The following is a 10,775-nucleotide window of genomic DNA, read 5'->3' on the forward strand; positions in this document are numbered from 1 at the left end:
TTGGACACACGTTTAAAGGTTTTTATATATAGATTTAAAGTTCTTATATATAGATATCAGAGTAGTGCAAACTACTCGTGTCTAGCCACCTAGCTATAGGCCGGGCACTGATACATCACATCACATACATACAATAATCTTGATTATACAAACAACACTGAACGAGTAGTAGGCAAACACAAGGGTTAATTTACACCGGTGCATCTTCCTTCAATCCTTCTTTATATAGTTTAATTGCCAGCTGAATTGAAAGTTTGAAACCCTGCTCGGACAACAGTGGCCACAGCACCGAAGGAGCTCATTATCACAGTCGTCGTCCATCAATCAAGCAGCAGCAGGTCCTCCGCGACGACGAGGAACCGCGCGGCAGACGAGGGGCGTCTTCATCTCCATGGACAGGCGGAGGCACTCGGCGAGCCTGACGGGCTTGTTGGCCGGCGGTGGCAGCCACCGGTACTCCTGCAGGAGGCGTCCGAGCCAGAGCTGCGCGGTGGCGAGGCCCATCATCCGGCCAGGGCACACCCTGCGGCCGGACCCGAACGGCGCCAGCCTGAGGTCGGACCCCAGCACGCTCACCTCCTCCTCCGCGAACCTCTCCGGCCGGAACACCCAGGGGTCTCCCCAGATGGCCTCGTCGTGCGAGATGGCCCACATGTTCACCATGGCCGTCGTCCCCGCCGGCACCACGTGCTTGCCTACCCGCGCGTCCTGCACCGCCAGGCGCGCCCAGGAGAGGAGCGGGCCCGGCGGGTGCATCCGGAGCGTCTCCTTGAGGATCCACTGGAGGAAGCGCAGGCTCGGGACGTCGGAGTCGGTGATGGGACGGAGGCGGCCCACCGCTGCGTCCATCTCCTCCTGGGCCTTGGATTGGATGTCTGAGTGGAGCGACATGCGGGCCATGGCCCACTCCAGGAGTATCGCCACGACGTCCACGCCACGGAAGATCATCTCCTGCATATGCATTTGCAACATAGACAGGTGTACTAATAATAAGTTGTGCTTATAGATTTTTCTAATCTTAAGTTGAATGAATTACTGTAATCACGATGATAGCCATTAGTTGATAGTCATTGAAGATGGGCCAATTTTGATTGGCAATTGCATGTGCGCTCACAAAACCTTAAAGATAGAAAAGGAATTGACCCTACTGCACTGAAACATCTTTGTGAAAATAAAACTCAAGCTAAAGTTATTCCTCAGGTTCTCTCATCTCTAGTTTGTCTACAATCTTACAATCTTCGATATAACTAATGAGACGAATGTGCATAGGACACGCGCGTCATTGGTGATGAGATCATTAAAGCGTCATGTACACCGAAATTTGCAGTCACTATCACAACAGATCACATGATTTAACTACATCAGAATCTATTTCATCACCATACATACATAATGCTCACGGGGGAAAAAATGACTTTCAGAACAAAAGGCATAATTAGGAGATCTGCTAGCTTAGTCTAGAAAATTAGGGGTGAGGATTGCAGTTCCATAAACTAAAAGTTATGCATATAGAATAATATAGATAAGGATTTTATTTGCCTAGTATAAATTATTTATTTTAAAATAAAAATAGAGGCCACGGTATGTACTCCCTCTATTCCAAATTATAAGACGTTTTGACATCTCTAAATACATATAACTTTTGCTATGCACTTAGATATACACTATATCCAGATACATAGTAAAAACAATATATCTAAAAAAAGCTAAAACGTATTATAATTCGGAAGGGATGGAATATTTCCTAATTATAGGATGCATATTTTTACGTCCACTTATTATCACCGCTTTATTTGTATTTCCCCGATATGCACCTATCAAACAAGCATGTTACACCACTCAAAAGTATACCACCAACAACTTAATAATTAAGTTTTACCCCAGTGTATCACTTTTTGCCAAAGAAGCAAGGATGCATAAGATGAAAAGATATAGAGCTCACTTACCCACAGCACAGCAATCACATCAGAGTCCTCTAGCCTCTCCTCCTCTGGCAGCGAAAGCATGTAGCTGAGCAGGTCGTCCCTCTCGTGGTAGTCCCCTACCACCCTCCTCTCCTCAATGATCTTCCCAAAATACCCTCTAACCCTAGCTGCCAGCCCCCTGCACATGGGCCCCACCCCCCAGAGGTCCATCAGCGGGCCCCATGGTGTCTTGTAGTAGTGGTCTCCTAGGTTGAACATGCCCACGAGCTCATACCCTTCCCTGACCATCTCACCCAGCTCCTTACTAACAACGACACCCTTGAGGCCCAGCACGCTGCCCGCCATGCTCTCTAGGGAGGCCCTCTGGAGCAAGGCTCTCATGGCCACCTCCCCGGACCTCTCCATCTGGTCAGCGACGCGCCTGACCATGTCGTCGGCGATGCAGCAGCGGAGGCCCCCGAGCGCGGCCATGCGGCGCGGGGAGAGCATGCCGGTGCCCGCGACGCGACGGAGGCGACGCCAGTACTCGCCCGCGGGGGCGAAGCCTATGGCACGACAGAACATGAGCTCCCGTGCCGCGCCCTTGGGCGGGCGGTCCACGAAAGCGGCGCCAGACAAGATCTCCCGTGCCGTGTCCGGGTGGCTGCTGATCACCACGGGGGTGGCGCCGAGGGTGAGCGACATGAGGCGGCGCGCGCCGTGCGCATCGGCCAGCGTGGCCAGGCGGCGGTGCATGAGTGGGCCGGACACAGCCGGTAGGGAGCCTACCAGCGGCCACCCTCGTGGCCCCGGGATGGTGGCGGTAGCGCCGGCATTCCTATGTGCATGGAGGGTGGTGGTGACCACGAATGGCAGTGTAACCGCCACCACGGCAAGGGAGAGAGACACGAGAGAGAAGAGCCACGAGGGCTGTGTGTTAGGGCTGATGCTGATGGCGAAGTGCACGAGGAAGACCATATAGATCATGGTGGTGATTACTTCAGTCTTCATGGCGGTTATATATGCAGTTAACCTAAGTAAAATCTTTATTTTTATGTGTGTGTGAACTATGTGTAGTGATTAGTGACTAGTGCATAGCAGGTGCTATTATGGATTTATGGTTGCTAATGCAATTACTACTTAGATGGCTAGATGAGAAGACAAGAAGAGATGTGTTGAGCTAGTTGGTTGCTTGGATTGTAAGTTGGAAGAAGTGGGCACGAGGAGCATTGTTGGTGACAAAACGGTCTATTTATAGTGATGGAGGGGGCTTGCGGTTGGCTGGGAGAAAGTTTGTGCATTTTTGCTAGCTTGTAGTGCTTCCTCCTTTATTTAATTATTATAGGGTTCATTTTGTAGTGGCTAACAATAGGGCATAGGCATGCACGCATGTACTGCCTGGTAGCTAGCCTCGCTCTAAAGCTGCTGCTATTGGGTGTCTAGTGTTGCATGGCAGGCAGAAGTCGTACCAGACATGTCCTGCTTATCTTTTGACAGAACAAGAAATAGAAAAAGGGGGAGAGTAAGGCCCTCCACAATGTGGCAGTGGTGCCATAAAATTTATGGGTCCCACATCAGCTATTGGGCACCGCATCTCAGAGAGCTGCAATGTGAGAAATGTTGGCACCGGAGCTATCTAGAATCATCCGGGCCCCCCTAAAATAAAATAGTTCTCCAATTCAACTCCGTCCAGTTCATTCGCGTGAGGAAGAATCATCCCATTTCTCTCTTCTCCTTCCAGTCTAGCAAATCCCAGCTCGATCTATCTCACCCAAGTAAAATTGATCTTGCTCTTTCCAGATCTTGCTTCTCTAGTTGTTGTTTAGTGGGGATCTCGCACCATAGAAGGGAAGGCCAGCAGCAAGCAGCACGGAGATGAGCAGCGGTATGGTGATGCAGTTGGCAGCAGTCGTGATTGGAGAAGGCGATGGAGCCCTGCCGCACGTGGTTGAAGTCAATGGCGCCGTCGCAGCTGCCCACGAACAGATCGAGGCGGAGGAGCTACCCACCGTGATGCTGTGCTGCTCGCAGACAGGTCACGGTCGATCATGCTTCTCCAAATTCCTGACCGCGTTGAGTAGTGAGACCGATGGCAGCGACGAGGATGACGGCCACGCCCCGATCGACGGCTTCTCCGTTCCCGAATGCGCTCTGGAGACCGACGACGGTTGAGGATGAGTACGGAAGGAGCAGAGAAATCATTTTTTACTGACTGGGCATCGGCGCAACTACTTGCGCCGCTCTGTGTTTTCTTGGCACCGCTCAGAGCTGGCACCACTGGCTGCAGTGGCAAGAGCGGCTCCCAAATCATCTCTCTCCTCTTCTCGGCATCACTTAAGCACACATTGTGGAAGGCCTAAGTGCCCCTCCCATTCAAAATGTGTTCGTACTTGCTCTATGACGTTTTGGCTTTTCTTCTTTCTATAAATACATAGTTTTTTTTTTGTTATGTACTTAGATATACATAGATGCACAGTAAAAGTAATATATCTAAAAATACAAAACATCTTATAATTTGAAATTGATGGCATATTATTTAGGACATCAACATGGTTTACAAAGTGGCCATGGTTTCTATGAAAATATGAATACCAAAGAAAGGTAATTAAGTATTTTAAATTATTTTTATAGTAAACCTATTAACATCATGGCTTCTATTATTGTAAATCTATGTTTTCTTATATATTGATAGTCTAAGTTTATAAAGTTTGACGAACGGGAATGCAAAACAACATGTAATTTGAATAGTAGAGTATAAGAGACAACTCCATAGATGTTATTTTTAGGATTGTATGGTAAGTATTGCAAATTAATATTGAAGACAATAGTGGCCCCTGCTTCTCTTGAACAACAGATAAATGGCCATTTAAAAATGGCCACTTAAAAGTCAAACTTTGTAATTAATTAGAATATATCATTTTTCCTTATGAATTCACCCAATACTAGATCGATATATTTTGAGATTGATGAAGTCATCAAATGTGATCCGCTATCGCAATGGGCACATGTCATCATACCACTGCAAGAATAATATATAGCTGAAACGAGTATCCATACTAAATTGGAGGTCAAAATCAGGCGGGCAGATTTCATCATAAATAATAAAAAATCTAACCAACCAAGCTACACTCTTAGTTCTTGGGGTTCCCTTACTCCTTGCTGAAGATTAACATATGATATCAGTGATCTTTTTTTGTTTTAAACTTAGAATGGATATCTGTAAAATATGTCGTTGTATTTGATAAACCTTTCTAATTAGTGCTGAAGTGGAAGTAGTGCTTGGGTCTCCAAATCAGGTTGACAAATATCAATAGCATTAAATTATTTGAGTTCTGTGACTTGTGAGCCGTCACATAATAAGTTGAGGTTACTAAGTTTACAGGTACTCCCTCTATTCCAATTCATAACACATTTCGGGTTTTTTCGTAGATACATAAATTTTACTATGTACTTAGATATACATTATATTTGGATACATGGTTAATTAAAACGATGTATCTAGAAAAGTCAAACACCTTATAATTTAGAACGGAGGAAGTATGTGTAATATGAGATAATTTTATAGGCCATCTGGCCCTACATCTCCTGTTCCCGCAAGTTTTTTGAACCGGCAAATATTTGTAATGACACAAATACCTGCCGAATACGAACCCGGCTGGAACATGAGTACAAGCTGACACAGGGACCATAAATAATCCATGTTTCTTGTCCTGAATAAATATGGAAAAAAATATGTATGTATTTAAACCTAAGCCACCTTGCGCCTAGGCTCCATTCCAGGCCTCCTTGCCGTCCCATTAAGAGCATGTTTAGATTTTCTCCTCTAAATTTTAGAGCTCTAAACTTTAGAGCTCCAAACAAATGGTCTAAAGTTAGCTGTAAACTTTAGTCCACCTCACATTAAAACTCTAGAGCTCATAAAGTGCTCTAAAGTTTTTAGAGTGGATCCAAATAGACCCTAAGTATTAGGAATGCAAAACTTTCTTCCCTTTTAACTTTTGTTGTCGGAATCCTTGATCAATTATATATGGACATCTTTTTGCGAAGAATTATATGGACATCTAAATGACTTCAAATGAAAAAAAAGAAAATCAACTACAAACCTGCAAATGTCAAAACCTATATTTTCCGTACAAAATTTCTCTCTATCTGAGTTCGTTTGAATAAGTTATAAATTTCTGGCTCAAATTACAAAAGCATGAAAGTATATATACGAGCTATAGCATATGGATGATAATTATGGAAACATTTGTACCTATTAATATTTTTTTTGCGCATACCTATTAATATTGGTATTACAAGCCAGCATGGGTAGTCACCAAGGTATCTTTTCAGTTGATAACACTTTTGACGCTCATTGTTATGCCGATTCGTGTTATAATCCGGTAGTGATGCAAAATCTCTATTTTATCAGCACAAATGAGCCGGCTGGGATGAGCTAGTGTGTCTTAAGTGCGTTAATGGTAGGCCCAACTGCCAGCCAAGTTTGTAAAACCGCAGTTCATGTACATATGCACCACATATAACTCATTTGGCATTAATCCTTTGAACCTCTATGCTGTGTGGAGCCGATCACCGAAGGATGATCAAATCCCACGGATCCAACACTCACGCAGATTAGTGACTAGGATTAATCTTAACCGCTGTCTAATCAGATCGATTGTTGTAAACTCTGATTCACCCGTTCGGCAACCCTATCTCCGAATGGACACCAACGATTCTTGGCGTCAGTTCAACATGTATATAAACACAAGATCAATCAATGAAAGAGACACTTCATTCAATCTCTTGCTATCGTTGTTGCACATTTGGCACTTCAATCAATGAAAGAGTAATTGTACATTTGACTGTCCACTTTGCTCGTGAAATACAGGGCCTGACAAGAACGAAAGAGGAGGGGGAATTCACACACACAAAAAATGATGAAGGAGGCGGAGTTCTATGAGAAAACACCCCAAATGTTAAACGAATCCTGGCCGTCCATCATGATGACTAGACTCTTACCTGCAAATGGCTAAACATTACCGAAAGGTTGGATAAAACCTCACGCATTCCTGCTGCAACTTGCGACACTACTGATAAGATTAAGATGTACAAAAGCAACTTGTTTGGATACAGTTGACCTGATCGAGGATAATGCCATCGTCTCAAAAAAAAAAGGACATATGTCCGGTTAATAATGACTACCACAGACCGGCTCGGCAATAGTTTCAGACTTTCAGTGATTTCAATGGAAATAGCATGGTAAATCTTCATCACACCAGTATGCAAGTGGTATAAATCATGCATGTATCTATGTGAATATAGTGACAGCCAGACAGGAGAGGCATCTGTTATAGGATCTTAAAAGTAAAAACAGTGGATCTCCACCTTTGTAGTGTAGTGTGTGACTCGGAACATGAGCATTTGTACAGATCAATGGGAAAATGTCTACACCATGTGAATGAGAATGACAAATTCAAACCCATTTTTTACTACAAAAATACATCCTTGCGGCTGGCGAGATCAAATCCAGTCAATCAAGGTTGCCGAGGTCCTCGGTTTCGATCTGATCAAAGGAGCAAAGAACGGTCCCGTCGATAGTTTTTGTAACAGGAATTGGCCAAAGAAAAAAAGAAGAAGCCTGCTGTGCTAAGATGACTTCTTCAGAGAATGTACTATGTAACCACCGAAAAAGTTTGTGTCGGTGTTTTCGAACCACCGACGAGTAAATTTGTATCTGCACGTCTGGCTCGGATGGTGTACTCGGAGAACACAAGGGTTTATACTGGTTCGAGCGGAACATCCCTACGTCCAGTTTGTTGCTGCTCGTGTTACCGGCACTTGGTTTGCAGTAGGGGTTACAAACGGACGAGAGAGGAATAGGATCCCAAGTCTCTAGTGGAAGGAGTGAACGGGTGCTGAGAGCTCGATTGCTGCCCAGCCGTGTGTTTGTGTCGTGCTCTTGCGTTTTCTATCTCGTGGTTCGGTCTCGTGCGGATCTGGATCCCTGGTAGGGACGTCCTGCTTCCCCTTGTATAGGCGAAGGAAAAGCGCGGGTTATAGAGAAAGAGGAGAAGAACGAGAGAGAGATAAAAAGGCTTCCAGGATCGTCGGGTCCTTCTTCTCCTTCATACGGGTCCTGCCGATCCTGTAGATGTCAATAGGGACGGCTCCACGTCGCGACCCTATTTGTCACTGGCGCCATGCGCAGGCGTCATCTGCCGGTCATGGCGTTCCATTCCATCCCAGCAGACGTCATGGCGAGCTGACGCGTTTGTCAGAGTTTGTACGAGAGTTAGGCAGAACAGCACCGGCATGCCCGATGCTGTTCTTGATGTGAATCCTCAGGTATGTCTCGTCACGGCCATGGGTTACATCGAGTCGTGCCAGTTTCTTCCCTGGTGTCAGAGTTTTGACCCAGGCCCATACGCTTGGACCTGGAGTGGTTGGCGGCGATATGAGTCTCCGTCAGACGAGACAGAACCCGCGTCCTTGGGGTCGGGCGAGACGGAGCCCGTACTCAAGGGTCGGGCGAGACGGAGCCCGCATCCAAGGGCCTGGCTAGACGGAGCCCGCACCCGAGGGGTCGGGCGAGACGGAGCCCGTACCCAAGGGTCGGACGAGACGGAGGACAAACCCAAGGTGTCGGGCGAGGCGAAGCCCGCAGCCTTGGGGTCGAGCGAGACTTTTTAATACGTCTTGCTCCATCCGGGGAAGTCAGCGTGGGCGCTAACTTCCTTGCTTTGGGTATCCCAATTATCGATACCCGACAGTAGCCCCCGAGCCTGCGGAGAAGTAGAATACTCCTTTGTAGGCTTTTCCGGACGGGAGGACTCTAAGGGCCTTGGCCTTCTTTTTGTAGCTCGCGGCATGTCCTGGTAGGGCGGTGGTTCCCTTTTGTCGCGGTCGGTCTTCTCGGGGGCATGTAACCATAGGATTCGGGAGGTCGAAAAGATTTTTCTTGATTCCAGTCCCCTAGGATCCGATCAATCTGCCGTCGTACTGCAACCACACATTCGGTCTCCTTGCGAGTCCAACTTTCCTCTAGCCCCCACACGTAGCAGGGGTCCAGTCGAGGGTCGGCTCATCTTTGTGATGGACGAAACACCGTGTTTGATGAGTTGTTAACGGGCTAGTCCGAGTGGGGCCCCGGCTTCCTGTTCGCGGGGGTCCGGCATGGGTCAGCTGGTGACCGACTTCAGACTCTTGGTGGTTAGTCCATATAGTTCTTGGGTCTATTTGGCCGGTCCAAAGGTCTCGTTGCCTTTCTTCGAGGAAAACCCATAGACTGGGAACCAACCAAGACTCGAACGTGGGCCGAGATGCCCGCGACGCTCGTGCGCCTGGGTACTAGCCGCTAGCGGGCCCATCCCTTTCCACCTCTCGCTCTAAGGGTGCCTCAGAGCGGCTGTGAACCCATCGGTGGGCTAGCCTTCGAACTCCTGGTCCTAAATGGGCCGTAGGAGCGTTTTCAGCTCTGGATCCCTTATTACTTGTGATGGTTCTTGGCCCATCGAACGGGCGAACCATCATCCGGCGTATCCTTCAAGGGCACGGATAGAGATTGCGTGCACACGATCTTCGGATGGAGGTGATGTGATGAGGCACAATGGGCGCATGAATCTAGGCGGATGGTTTGCTTTCTCGCCTTGCTCTGCCTTATAAATAGCGGCCTCCGCCTTCATGTTTCTGCACACCAAGACCGCAGCCTTACCTTCTCTGTTTTTCTACCACCGCTGTTCGGATCTACCATGCTTGCTAGTCTGCCGCCAGAGCCCTAGATATGTAGCCTCCGCTCCTCCGCCACCATCTTTGCTTCTCCGTAGCCACCTCCATCCTTCATGGATTTGTGGCATCGCTCTGATGTTACCTATGCGCACATGGAGGGCCTTGTCAAGCGTGGTCTTCTCCGTGGGAGGACCGATGCGGCGGAGTGGCTTGTGCTCATCTGCGAGGAGGCACCAGCGCCACCCGACAGCTACATCGTCTCCTCCGCGCTCTTCTATGAGCGTGGAGTCGTGGTTCCTCCTCACCTGTTCTTTCAGGGTCTGCTACACCATTATCAGATCGAGCTTCATCACTTGAACCCCAATGGGATCCAGCACATCGTGGCCTTCATCGCGATGTGCGAGGGGTACCTGGGGATCGAGCCCCACTTCAAGCTTTAGAGATATTTCTTCTCTATCTCCTTGATGAAGAAGAAGGAGAGAGGCCAGGAGACCCCGGTGCCGATGGGATGCACGACAACCACCTCCAGGTGCAGCGGGCGGCCGAGTACATGCCCTGCCAGCTCTCTAGATCCAACAAGGGGTGGCACTCACATTGGTTCTACCTGAAGGATGACCCTGTCGCACCCTTGCCTATCTTCTCTGGGTGTTTGATCAAAGGGGTTCCATCGTCATGGCCCTGGGGGCACCTGTTAAGGAGAAGAAGAGGATGCACGACCTCCTCGAGGCCATCGCCTTCCTGAAGACCCACGGCCTCTGTGGGGCTGGCATCATCGGGGGGTATCACGCGAGGAGGGTGGTGCCCCTGATGACACGTGTCCTCCCACTGTAGGAGATGATGCCCGGCATGCAGCTCATCGGGGCAACGCTCGCCTAGGGGTCGCTCCACGACAGCGAGGTCACACAGGGCATCAAGGAGGCCACAAGGGAGACCAACGCCGTGTTGCCGACCCCAGGGCATCCCATGATGCGGCCAGACGTGGACTTCATTGAGCTGCCGGCGAGGTTAGTCTTTCGGGACTCTGTCAGGCCGCTGCTAGAGCATGAGGCCATGAGGGCGGTGAACCATGCCACGGATGAGCAATGGAATAAGAAGAAGGAAGACGAGGGGAAGAAACGATGGTTAAAGCAGTGAGCGAAGCTGTAGCGAGGAAAGCTACAT

The 10,775-nt window shown here is 48.3% G+C and overlaps 1 protein-coding gene across 1 annotated transcript; it reads right to left on the reverse strand.

Annotated features, from left to right (window-relative positions):
- LOC136482049 (cytochrome P450 78A5-like) lies at positions 1-3,124 on the reverse strand. The gene is made up of 2 exons (XM_066479298.1): positions 1,947-3,124; positions 1-951 (listed from the first exon to the last, which is right to left on the reverse strand). The coding sequence occupies exons 1-2, from the start codon at positions 2,913-2,915 to the stop codon at positions 325-327; spliced, it is 1,596 nt and encodes a 531-aa protein (XP_066335395.1). The 5' UTR covers positions 2,916-3,124; the 3' UTR covers positions 1-324.
- Positions 3,125-10,775: the final 7,651 nt, after the last annotated feature.

The sequence above is a fragment of the Miscanthus floridulus genome, chromosome 9 (genome assembly GCF_019320115.1).
Source record: "Miscanthus floridulus cultivar M001 chromosome 9, ASM1932011v1, whole genome shotgun sequence".
NCBI classification, from domain to species: domain Eukaryota; kingdom Viridiplantae; phylum Streptophyta; class Magnoliopsida; order Poales; family Poaceae; genus Miscanthus; species Miscanthus floridulus.